General features: G+C 43.0%; 1 protein-coding gene across 1 annotated transcript in view; it reads right to left on the reverse strand.

Moving 5' to 3' along the window:
• Positions 1–13,160, reverse strand: part of Gtf2f2 (general transcription factor IIF subunit 2) — a 123,118-nt gene extending 109,958 nt beyond the window's left edge. Inside the window, exons 1-2 of the mRNA XM_005355628.2 lie at positions 12,949–13,160; positions 9,011–9,084 (exon numbers count right to left, since the gene is read on the reverse strand). Coding sequence (XP_005355685.1) covers positions 9,011–9,084; positions 12,949–13,014 — 140 coding nt within the window. The 5' untranslated portion in view covers positions 13,015–13,160. The remainder of the gene's footprint in view (positions 1–9,010; positions 9,085–12,948) is intronic.
• Positions 13,161–13,558: the final 398 nt, after the last annotated feature.

Below are 13,558 nucleotides of genomic sequence, written 5' to 3' on the forward strand. Positions count from 1 at the left end.
GTAGACCAGGCTGGCCTCGAACTCACAGAGATCCACCTGCCTCTGCCTCCCGAGTGCTGGGATTACAGGCGTGCGCCACCACCGCCCGGCCTTGTTCTTCACTTTTTAAGTATTTCTTGGATCTGACACCAAAAAGCCACAAGTTCTTATTACCACTGATAGACAATAAACTTCTTTCTTTTTCCAGTTAAGAAAAAGCAACCAAATAATATAAAATCATCAACTACACTGGAGGGTCTCTGCTGCCTGAACAATTAAAGCTCAAAAGCCATGAGGTAATACCAAGTAAGAGAGAGTGTGAGGTAGGCTGGATATCAAAGTCATAGTCCAAATGGAGTGACGAAGACGTGCTTAGGGTAGACCGACAGTCTGGGGCAAGTTGTTAATGCAAAGCTGGATAAAGAAGGGCTTTTCCCATTAAGGAACAGCTTGGCAGGGAGTGTGTGCAGAAGTAAGGACATATATATAGGAAGGCACCTGAAACATTCTGCTACACTCCTCGCAGTGCAAGAAAGCATCTCTCTGGAGGAAACCTAGCAGAATGAGGACAGCATCCTTGTGAGCAGAGCAAATGGGGCCTGCTGCAGGAAAGAAGCCAACAAAGGGTGAGAAGGAATTCCCACATCAGAATATGGGCAGAGCAGTAAGCTGTGATTCAGTGAACAAACCAGAATCCCTAAAATAAATGAATCAACTAAAATGTTGATGAAGTACAGATAATTTACATAGTACCACCCCACAGGATATGTTACTACAAAAAATTAAAGGGTAACTTTAGAATCAAGAAACTAGAAAGAAGATAACCTGTAATCAAATGATCAAGTCACTACCACATGAAACAGGACAAAGTGCAAGCATGCAAATCCCTCTAGAGGGTCAGAAAATACCTGGCTGTAATTTGTTATATTCTTGCCAAAAAGACATAACTTAAATCTAATAATCATGAAGAACCATCAGAGATGCACGTCCAGTAAAATCACTCCCTTGTAAATATCAGCAATATCGAAGCTTACACATTAGAAAGGTCCAGAGGAGAGTTCAGAATGCTCTAGATCTAGAAAATGAAGGACATTTTAAAAATACACAACAGAATGCAATCTGAGATTCTAAACTGGATCATTTTTATAAAATAATACTGACATGACTAGAAAACCTGAATGAAATCTACGCAAAACGGGTAGTACTATGGACAGTAATATTGTAGGAGTTCGATCCGCTTAGGCAATGGCATTTTGGGTGACGAGCCCTATTGGTGTGATTTTCTCTGAATATACGACCAGATAAAACTGAGGACGAGGTCTCTTGCTCTCTCCCTTGGATCAGCAGAGCCAGAGCAGGCGACACAGAAGCAGCTTGCAGTTGGTCCTTTTCACCCTTTGGTAGAACAGCAGGATGACGGCAGCCAGATCAGCACTGCACTTCTTAAGAAATTATTAAATAGACTTTTGGGGGTTCTCACTTCACCTGCATCCCACCCGGTTCTGTAGTCGCTTATAAAATAATCACTCAGAGGATTAATTATAATTGTTTGCCTGATGGCTCAGGCTTATTACTAAACAGCTCTTACATATAAATTAACCCATTTCTATTAACCTATGCACTGCCACAAGGCCCACGGCTTACCATAGATGCTCTGACATCTTTCTCCTAAAGCAACTCTTGACCTCACCTTCTTTCTCCCAGCATTCAGTTTGGCTTTCCCACCTAGGTATATTCTGCCCTGCCATAGGCCAAAACAGCTTTATTCATCAACCAATAAAAGCAAGACCCCATTCATTTATATACAGAAGGGCATCCCACATCACCGTAACCTGCTGATGTGGCGGTCTATGTGACGATGTAGAGGACATCTTTGTAGGAAACACACACGAAGAGTATTTCAGAGTGACCAGGCATATTTCAGCACTGTGGTCTTAAATGGTTCAAGGGAAAAGTACTTTTCAGAATTCTTCTAACTGTCCTGTGGCTTAAGAAAACTTGAGACAGTCTTCTATAGCCCAGGCTGGACATAAATTCACTACATAGTTGAGAATAACCCTGAACTTCTGATCTGGCCTCTACCTCCTGAGTGCTAGGATTGAGGCATGCACCACCACATCTAGTGCTGGAGACTGAACCAGGGATTTGTACAGGCTAGGCAAACATTCTAACAATTGAGCTACACCCCCAACCTTAAGACTGTTTTAAAATAAAGTCATCCAATAATTAAAAATTGTACTCAGCATATTTAAGTAATCCCTACTAAGGAATGAAACTTATCCTTGCTTAACAATCTTTGCATCACTAAGTTGGTCCATGGTATATATTCCTAAAAGCTGATGAGACTGCTGGGAACAAGGCAAGTCTATTGGATTGTCTACCTTTCATTCTCCTCATCCCAATTCTCTTTTGGCCGAGTCAAGGTTTGTCTCTGTCTCTTTCTGTGTGCCTGTGTCTGTGACGGCAGCAACAAGAACTAATAACAATGCCCAAGATGGAAAGTACCTAGCAGGGAATAGTGGTTTCCAACTCCATTTTGTTATGACCAGCAATACTATATAATGTAATGTATACACATATACACTGTCTTTCAAACAGTTTGTGCTAATATAAATGCTTGTTGGCAGTGTATATTTGTTCTGGATTCATCCAGTTTTATTTCAATGATTTCTTATTTGCAGATGAACCCCCAAATGACCTAGGATGTTAAATCTATTAAACAATAAAGCTAGAAATTAAGTGTCTCTGTAAAAGATATATAAGTATAGTACTCAAGATTCTAGGCAAAACGCAGGAAAAACCAAACACAGAAAACTGAACTGCTTTGAGACTCAACAGCAATGTAAAATTAAAGAAGTTAAAGCAGTATAAATTCAGGTAGGATACATGCTGGATGCTCAAAGACACAAAATAAAAAGTACAGAGGATCAGGACATCTCATTTCCAACTGTCTAAATAGGGCGTCACTCTCAGCCAGACTCTCCATTTCTCAGGTACTAAATGGGAACCAAAATTTGAGGAGAGCTGCTTCCCCAGCTGCATGTTCTTTCCTGCCCTCTGTCTCTCCAGCCCACAGCCCTCCCCGTGCAGAGATGAACCAGCACACTGTGCAGACCTTCCTGGCTTATGGTCTATGCTCTGCAGCCGGCTCCTTGACCTTGGAAGATCTGGTATAGGGAGGAAGGTCTACCTACATCTCATGGTGCCTGCTGTATGTGATGTATGTATGTGATTTGTGCTATGAGTAACCAGCTATGCACTTTATACACATACCGTCAACATGAGGCATTGACACGTGCCCTTTTAACAGATGAGAAGACAGAGGGTAGAGAACTTACCACAAGTACACAGCTAGTTTGTGACACCTTCAACCTGACTTCTGGATTTTCATGCATCTAATTAGTGTACCACACTGTCTTCCTAAACCCTTTATTCTTTTTTAAACTCAACACCACAGTCCCCACTACAACACAAACACACAGACAACTAATTATAAACTGGCTACTTTTCCCCTTAGAATCAGTTAAGTGATCATGTATCTTCTAGTTACAAAAATATTTGAAGAGTAGTTTACTTGTAGTGCCCTAAGTCTCTCAATAGTCCCAAACCCTTCAAATGTTCCATGCTCCTCATAAGGCATTGACTGAAGCTCTCCTCTCCACTCCTTGTCCCCATCCACTCCTCTCTAAGAGCAACATTAAGAATGGAACATATGTCTGCATTGTGAGCTAACTGGCAAAAAGGGGGGGGGGGAATGAGACCATCATTGCATTTCATTCTAAACAAACATCTATTAATGGAGACTTCAGTTTACAGCCATAAAAGTCTGATGACTCCATTATGTAAGGTATCAACTCAAATTCTGATAACTTAGTCACAGCACGGCTAAGCCACTCCTCACCCATTCTATGTTACCAACAGTGAGCTTAGTACTTCAGCCACAGCAATAAAAACCCAGTCAACGAGGAGATGCGGGAAAGACCTCCTAGGGACAAGCTGTTTTCAAGCATCTCTTGCAGTCTCAGTGAACTAATTACTAAAGGCGTGCTATTATTAAAGAGGCAAGACTGTGTCATTTTGGGTAGACACACACACACCTGCTCTCTGTATTGTATACTGGCACAGAAACTACTCCTCACCAACCACAAGATCACATTCTTTTAAAGGGAATTCTGGCATGTTTACTTTTTCTTCACTGTAACTGATTAAAGTAATTTCAAGTCGCTTCTCCTAAAAATTTTCTTCCTAAAAAGACCCAAGGAATGGGGGTTCTAGCCATGCACTCCCAAAGGAGAAAAAAGAAAACAGAGCAATATATAAACCAAACCCGTAAGCCCCCATACAACAGTGACTAACAAGAACACAACCAGAGTTCTCTGTGCTAAGTTCTGAAATAGCAACACTGAGCCTAAAGGAGTCTGAAAATTCAGTGGAATAAACAAAGATGCTTTAAAACTGCATCCATATGTTGTACATCCAAAATAATCAAGATGCAATCTAGAGGCTTACACACCAAACTGTCATCACCTCCAAGGAGTGAATGGGAAATACAGATGACTTTTTAATTTGTATAAAGGTGATTTAAAAAAAAATAAAGAAAAAAATTTAAAGGGACTATATTCCTTATGTAAGAAAACACATAGACACTTAGGGTGATCAGGGGTCTATGATACCATTTTATAAATGCACAGCACACACACACACACACACACACAGACACGCAGCATGAGGAGGGTGGCCCTTTATTCTGTCCCAGCCACCCAGCTAGCTTAGCCCCGAAATAATCACAGAGAGAATCTGCATTAAATATAAACTGATTGGCCCATTAGCTCAGGCTTCTTGTTAACTTTTATAACTTACATAGCCCATTATTCTTACCTATGTTAGCCACACGGCTCAGTACTTTTTTCAGCGGGGCAGGTCACATCTTGCTTCTTAGGAGATTGCAACAGGACTCGCGAGGGAGCTTTCTGCTTCCCAGAATTCTCCTGTTCTCCTTGACCTGCCTCTACTTTCTGTCTAATTTTCCCGCCTATACTTCCTGCCTGGCTATTGACCAATCAGCGTTTATTTAAAACATGATTGACAGAATACAGACAATTCTCCCACACCACACACATGCACATAATTAACATTTGGGAAAACAGTTTATAGTGAAAGCTAGGACACTCAGGGGAATGAAACTGGACACTTTAATAACTACCCAGGGAAACCTGTCAACTAGGACAAATCCAAGCAAACCTGGACTAGTAGATGCAACTATGAAAGCCATCTGCTTTACAATAAGGGGGAAAGGGAACTTGTGCTGGGAATCACTGAGTTGGCATGGCCTAGCTGTCTTGAGAAGCATGCATCGTAGGTCTTTCAAGGTAGAGTCCATGGCTCCTGGGGCACTGTGTGCCTTTCAGTTCCTGAGAGACAAGGCATTTTCTCGGGCAATGAAGGATTCAGATCGCTAGTATAGCCTTAATTCCCTAGCAGTCAATGAAGCATTCAGAACAGTGGTTCCCAATCTTCCTAATACTGTGACCCTTTAATACAGTTCCTGTTGTGGTGACCCCCAACCATAAAATTTAATTATTTTCGTTGCTACTTCATAACTAATTTTACTACTGTTATGAACCAGAATGTAAGTATCGGTGTTTTCCGATGGTCTTAAGTGACCCCTGTGAAAGGGTAATTCAACCCAAAGGGTAGAACCTATGATATAGAAGCTTGGCTGAACAATTAGTCTTAGACATAAATCTTGTGTACCACACCTAGCTTGCAACCATCATTGTATCCTGTCAACCACCAGTATATTTTGTTTCAGTAAGTGTGTAACAAGTTTGACTGCTTGAAATAAACTTGTCTCAGCCTCAGTCTTGATGAGAACCCTCTGACCCAGTCTGATTGACATTCCCTTAAACCAGTCATAACCCTGGCTTTATAAGTAAGCACTGGTGCTTACGCCAATGAAAAAGAATAGAAGCACAGCCATCCTTGCTTTTGCCTTTAACATCATCTTACTTTAGTACTTGGGGCTTGCATGACTTCTCTGAAGCTTGTTCCTCTATGTCTCAGTCTCTCACATCAAGAGAGATCTGACATTCCTCCCCTAAGCACGGTCTTTGTACAGGGTTAGAAATGTCCATGGTAAGGACATATCTGAGCTTACAAAGCCATCTAACCAACTCCAAGCTTCTGTCTTGTAACATTGACATGTTGGGAAGCATTAATATTAAGATTTACATTTCACAAACAAGGATGCTAATGCTTAGAAGAGTAATTCCCAAAGCCAACAACTATGTACAACGATTCAGGAGATGCCAGGTCCTGAGTCCAGTGAAGTCATACATACCATATGACAAGGGGCTCAGTGTATAAATGAAGCCTTCTGCATGTGCCTTGACTTTCTTCAATGATATACATGGCTAACATAAAAAATTAAGCCCTTCTGATACTACTTTAAGTGAGTCACTTTTTAAGTGAGTCCTCCAAAAAAAAACAAAAGATAATTGTTTACATTACAAAGTATCCCACTTGAGAAGGAAAGAGTCACTGCAAGTTTAACGGAAGGTATACATTCTTTCTTCTGTCAGCAAGTGTGGCTGGTACTGCAGTGTTTCAGTGGTAGAAGGCTTCCTACCATCCACAAGGCCCTCCCTCAGCACCCCAAAACCAATCAATGTATGATGATTCAGGAAAATATTATTTACAGCTTTCAAGGAATATGCTTGTGCTATGCGTATTTATATAAGCAACTATTTCCACATTATCTCACTGGAATCCTACGACAGCACCATAAAACAGGCAACTTAATTTTTTAAATTAATATATTTATACTTTATGGTGGGAGAGCCTGTAGAGCTCAACCCTGTGGGGGTTGTCTTCTGACATGTCTTCCAAATAGTAGGTCCCAGGAACTGAGTTCAAGCTGTCAGGCTTGGCAATAAGGCCTTTCCTCAGCAACCACACCAGCCATGAACAGACAACTTCAAGATAACTTTAGAAAGTTTCAGTGACCTTTACACAGTCTAGAAATCCAAATGGAACTGGAACCAGTTGGAATTTTCTTACCACGCAACGGCCTGGTAATGAGTAAAGCTGGCTCATTAACTAAATATCCGGAGTAAGGCAAGGGAGCTGGTGGTAAGGCATGTCAGCATATGTGATGTCCTGGGTTCCCCAGCATAACATATATAAAAATTATCAGACATGATCATTCACTGAGACAAAGAGACGATCATGTTTGTTCCTATCTAGCTTTAGATCTCTGACCTGTTTTCAAGCAAAATATTGTTTTATAATAGGAAGAACTTAAGACTGGGCAATAGAGTGGTCAGTAAAGTGGCTGCCACCAAAGCATGAGAACCTGACCCAAGAGACTAGATAAAAAGCCAGGCATGGTAGCTTGCTGGGGAGTCACAGGGAGATAGACACCTGGTGCTCTCTGGCAAGCCAGCCTAGCAAAACTGGTGAATGCTAAGCCTCAGTAACAGTCTCTGTCTCAAAACAAAAATAGTAGACAGCTCCTAGGGAACAGCTGAGATTTACCTCTGGCCTACACACACACACACACACACACACACACACACACACACACACACACACCATACACGCACTCATGCACGCACGCACGCGCACAAACACACACTCTTACCTGAACACACTTAAACATACATGTGCACAAGCACACACAAGAAACAAGGAACTAAGAGACAAAACAAGTACGACAAAGTGTTGTTTCTTCAAAACAAGTCATATCAAAGAACAAATCCCAGAAGAAATCTAACTCCAGAGCGGATAGCTAGTAAATAAGAATAAACATTTTAGGGCTTAAATTCTTCCTGCTTGTTCTCCTGAAGTATGGAGTTTATGTCTCCTATTCCCCAAATACCCAGTATTTGTGAAAATTTAATTTTTCAGGGGCCATTTTAAAGTTTCCTCAAGAAAGCCACATTGCTCTGGGGTTAGATTTGTTAGCTTTCTTCTGGAATTTGTTTTGATGAAACAGTAGGCATGGGATCTCACTGGAGTTGGAGTAAAAGTGAATGGAAGAGCGGCTGGAGAGATGGTTTAACAGTCAAGAGCAGTCTACTCTTCCAGAGGAAAGGACTCAATTCCCAGCATCCTCATGGTGGTTTACAACTGACTGTACCTCCAGTTCCAAGGGATCTGATACCCTCTTCTGGACTCTTCGAGCATCAGGCAAGAATGCAGTACACAGACATACATACAGGCAAAACCCACACATTTATAAGATAATATTTATTTAATGAATGGATGAAGTCAGGCATCATAGTGCACATCTTTAATCCCAGCACTCGGGAGGCAGAGACAGGCAGATCTCTTGAGTTCAGGGCCAACTTGGTCTACAGAGGGAGTTCCAGGACGGCCAGAGCTACACAGAGAAACCCTGTCTTTAAAAAAAAAAAAAAAAAAAAAAAAAAAAACAGATACACAGACAGACAGATAGATAGATAAAGTGGATGGACAGGCTGGGCATGAAGCTCAGTGACAAAATGTTTCCTAACATGAAGGACCTGGATTCAACCACCTCACAGAAGAGGGTGACAAATATGAACAAATGGAGCAAATGGAACACAAAGCTCGGGAGACACCAACTCAGCTTCTGGGACTTGTCTGGGACGGTGTTTACTAGATGCTCTCGATCTCCTTCTAGAGCCCTATACACAGGCACGATGTCAACAGTGAAGTCCTCCCATCAGAGTACTTCCTGAGGATCCCTAACACGAGCACACCCCTGCACACCAAGAACAGATGGAGCTGGGGAGATAGCGCCACCTGCTCCTTCACTGCCAGCAAGTTTCACCAATAACCTTGACTTCATAGTCACACACACGTGTAGCCTATGTCCTCACAGAACATATAACTATCCCATGACCTGCTTTAACAAGCCCAGTGACTCTCACCCTCTAAATAAATTCTCTAATGTCATCACATTCAAAAACAATCATAAACATTTTCAAAAACAACGACTTTTAAACTTTGACAGTATATGCACTATATATGAATATAAATAACTTACTTGGCGATCCTCAGTTTCCCAACTTCACCTCTTCCAGGGGCTTTGGCCCATTGCTGGGACAAATATTTAGGAACCTGAAATAAAGCAAAACATTTCACAGATGACTAGGGCACCCAGGGCTCATATACCTTCCCATAGGTTACATACTTAGGAAATGATAGAGATAGGATTCAAGGTCAAGCCATTTCCAGAGACTTTTCCATCAAGCATTGTGTTCTCAACTATACAAATACTGTGCTTAAAGCTAGATAAAGAAGTCACCAGAGGTTAAATTCTAAGAAGGAAGAGTAGAATGATATATTAATTATCTACTATATAATTTGACTCTCAGTACACACCTTTTAGGCTCTCCTGCTCTGAGAGGCAAAGGAAAGGCTAACGTGCTGTGTGGAGTAAACACTCAAGGAGCACCAGCTGCCGTCACTATTTCTCATAGCAATCTTGGAATAATATCATCAACAAATCACAACTAAGATAAGCTGGAAAGGGAGGGAAAAAAAATCTATCAAGATTTCATTATTGGGGACAGTACCTTGACTACAGTTAAGGTTAAAAATCAAAGGGGCAAAAGACTGACTGTGCTTATTCAATTCTGCGTATGTTCATCACATTAATAACTTACTGAACTACAAATATGCGCCAGACAGTATGCCTAGGCGAGAAGACAACTCTAAGACACCATGCTAGAAATTCTACAGTCAGCTGGCAGTGAGGGTGCACGCCTTTAATCCCAGCACTCTGGTGACAGAGACAGGTGGATCTCTGTGAGTTTGAGGCCAGCCTGGTCTACAGAGAGAGTTCCAGGACAGCTTTCAAAGCTACACAGATAAACCCTGTCTTGAAAAACCAAAAAGAAAAAAAAAAGAAAAAGAAATTCTACACCCATCATCCATTCATTTTCTCAATCACTCTGCAAACTCACAAGCACTCTCCCTAGTCAAGAGACGTGAAAACTGACCCAAGTGATTCATTAGGGCTAGTGTGACAACTCAGCAATAAAACTAGGTGAGACTGTGTACAGTGTATCTCAAAAACCATATGGATTTTTAAAGTTTGTCAGGGGCTGGAGAGATGGCTCAGCATTAAAAGCACTGGCTGCTCTTCCAGATGTCCTAGGTTCAATTCTCAGCACCTACATGGTGGCTCACGACCGACTACAATTGTAGTCCCAGGGGATCCAATGCCTCGCCTGGCCTCTTTCTGGGTCTTACTATGATCCTGGCCAGCCTGGAACTCATTACGTAAATGAGGCTGGCCTCTCAAGGTCTCAGATTAAAGGTGTGCTCCACCACAGCATTCTGGTAGCTTTGTGCTAATATATATACATACATACATACATACACACACACACACACACACACACACACACACACATAAGAAGCACAGGTGCTCCAGCTCACACTGAGGTGGGAGCGTTACCATGCCTTTAAGGCCAGCTTGGGCTACACAGTGAGTTCCAGGCCAGTCTGGACTACAGAACGGAAAGAGAGGGAGCGAAGGAGAGGTGAAGGGAGGGAAGGAGAAAAGGAGGAAGGAAAAGAATAGGTTCTTTTCTCCTGTTACTTAACAATACTTTGCTCTAGTACCTGCATTAATCAGATTTTTGGGTTCTGTGACCAAATACCTGACAGACACAATTTTAAAGTGATTTTTTGCGCTATCGTGGTGGGAAAAGCAAGGAAAAGCAATGCCACTCACACAATGATGGCCAAGATATGGAGAATCTTGGAAGGGCCAGGAAAAGACAGCCCAGAGAACAGACCGCCAGGATCTTCTTCTTCCAACTAGGCCACCACTTTACTACGTTTCACCACTTCCCAGAGGAGTCAAACTATGAATCCATCAAAGAAGTAATTAATCCACTAATTAGATCACAACCCTCATGACCTACTTATCTCTACAAACACACCCTGAGGTGTGCTTCGCTAACCTCTCAGGCTCTTAATCCAATGAAACTGACGAGACTACCACCCACCCATTTTAGTGTGTGTCTCTCTGACAGTCTTTTTGACTTTTTATATTGTGGCTATCAGTGCCCAGGTCCTTGCTCATGGCTCACTTGGTGCAGCTGAACGAAGGACAACCATGCACGGAGGATGATTCCCACCTCCTCTAACAGAGAGCAGGCACACATTTACAGGGGAAGGTGGCGGGCGGGAAGAGGGGTGTCTCTCACCAATTCTGGCAACTTTTACAGAACAGGTTTCCCTAATTCTGCAGGCTTCATCAGCACATACCTATGATCGTCCCGTTTCTGTTTCCAGATACCACTTCCTCTAAGTCATTCTGCAGGAGGTCAAACCTACTATTTTCTGGATAGTTTTGCAACCTTAAACAAAACCAGGTCATCTTCATTTCATGAAATGACAATCTCAAACTCCGACTTCAATCTTTACTTATACCACCCTCTGCTCTACAATCTCCTGTTCACTTTCCAGGACTCACGACGGGGCATGCATTTTCAAATTGCCATTTCTGTTCCTGCTGTCACACTACTGCACACCCATCCAAACCCTGTAAGGCAAACATTTATTGAGTATTTGCCATACTCCAGATACAAAGGCATCGCCTCAAGTCCCATCATCTTTGCAAGCTCTTCCCTTCTGTGTACCAGGGCGATCTCTGTAATGACAGTCTCTCGTCTTAACAAACAGTTGGAGAGAGAAAAGCCCATTCTCTCCAAGTGTTGAAGTTATGTCTACACAGCTGGAACATACAACAATTGAGAGCGAAAATGAAGGCTGAAGAATGAGAGATCTTGTATTCAGTATGACATACTGGAAAAGCCAAACACCAATCCGAGTGTAAAGAAAGTGACTTTCTGGAAGTGGCAATCAACGTTGAACACAGGTACAAAGAATCACTAGAAACTGTGCTAAGTGCTTTGAAGAATTTAACAGTCTGATGCTCTGGCAAATGATGAGTTGTTTCAGAGATGTGGACAGAAAGGAACTCTTCTGACTTAATGAGAACTCAGCCATGTAATTAAAACATTGATATTCATTATAAAGATACAACATTTACAAACCAAAAGTTCCTTTGAATTTGGGAAACTTTCATGATTATTTAGATAAGGCTTTTTAAAATGAATTCCCCCAAAGAGTACCTCCCTCCCCGTGTGCAAAAGTAACCCAAAGAAATGATGCCCACTAGGGCAAACAAAGCCTATCATGACCATAAAAAAAAAAAAAAATTTTCTGATGTTTAGCTTCATGAGGCCTAAACTTGCTCTTTAAAAATACTAAGTCTGAATAGCGGTGGTGGCCACGCCTTTAATCCCAGCACTCGTTGGCAGAAACAGGAGGATCTCTCTCTCTGTGAGTTCGGGGCCAGCCTGGTCTACAGAGCGAGTTCCACGGCAGCCAAGGCTGTTACACAGAGAAACCCTGTCTCGAAAAACCAAAACGAACAAACAAAAAGCAAACCAAAAAACAAAAAAGACTAAGTCCAACAGCTGCGCCTTCCCAAATTCAGAGCTTCTAGGACTTACAAGAGCTCCATCAGGATTACCAGCCCAGGGAACACTATCACCGAGTACCAGGGCAGGGGTCTACTCGCGAGTTCTAGGCCAGCTAGGGCTACATAGTGGGATTCTCTTTCAAAAAACAAAGTACACAGGGTCCAATTCCACTTTGTGACCCAGAAAACTGTACGAAACATCTACTCAACTAACTTATACAGCCCCGTGACTAAAGTCAACTTTGCCTCCGGCCTGGGGTCCAGTGGACCGCCCCCTCTGGGAGCATCAGGGCAGTAAGGAGAGCTCCGCGCCGGGCGGACAGAATTAAGAGACTGGCGGAAAGACGTCCCGCGACCCTAAAGTAACTTCTCTAACCTGGAAACGGACGCGACAGCGACCGTCTTCTCGGAGAGGGGGGGACCCAGAACTTTCGGAGACAGGGGAGCGGCGGGCGGAAGCGCCCAGCGGGGCTGCTTACCTTCACCAGCCACACGCCGGTGTTCTGCTTGGCGCCGGTCAGATCGAGTTCCCCGCGCTCGGCCATGAGTTCGTCGCGTGCGGGGACCTGCGCGCACGAGCGGTGGCCCCCGAGCAGCAGGGCGGAGAGCGACGGAGCAGAGCCGACGACAGCAGCAGGCGGACCGGGAAGAGCCGGCGTCGCTCACCGGCTGGGATATCAGGAACTTGAGGAAAGGAGCACGCCGCTGAGCCCGGAACTACGCCTGCGCACGGCAACGTCAGGACGGCGCGCCGCAAGGGACAAATTCCCTGCTTCGGCAACTTCTTAGGTGGGCATGACTTCTGGCCGGGTGTATCCCACTGTGGGAAAGGAAGACTTAAATCCCGAGCAGGGCATTAAAGGACGAGCCTCGAATTACTGAAGAAAAAGTACAGAATTGGAAAAAACTATGGTTTAGACAGACAAAAGCTGTATGTATTTACCCAGCTGAAGAGGCAACAGATTTTAAGGACAGGCTCAGGGGTATAAAGTCACATTCTTGGCCCAACATCGTTGGCACAAGTGGGCACTAAAGTAGAAATGAATATACCGGACACATGTCATGTCGAGACCAGAAAATCAAAATCTT

The sequence above is a fragment of the Microtus ochrogaster genome, chromosome 17 (genome assembly GCF_000317375.1).
Source record: "Microtus ochrogaster isolate Prairie Vole_2 chromosome 17, MicOch1.0, whole genome shotgun sequence".
Classification (NCBI taxonomy): Eukaryota; Metazoa; Chordata; class Mammalia; order Rodentia; family Cricetidae; genus Microtus; species Microtus ochrogaster.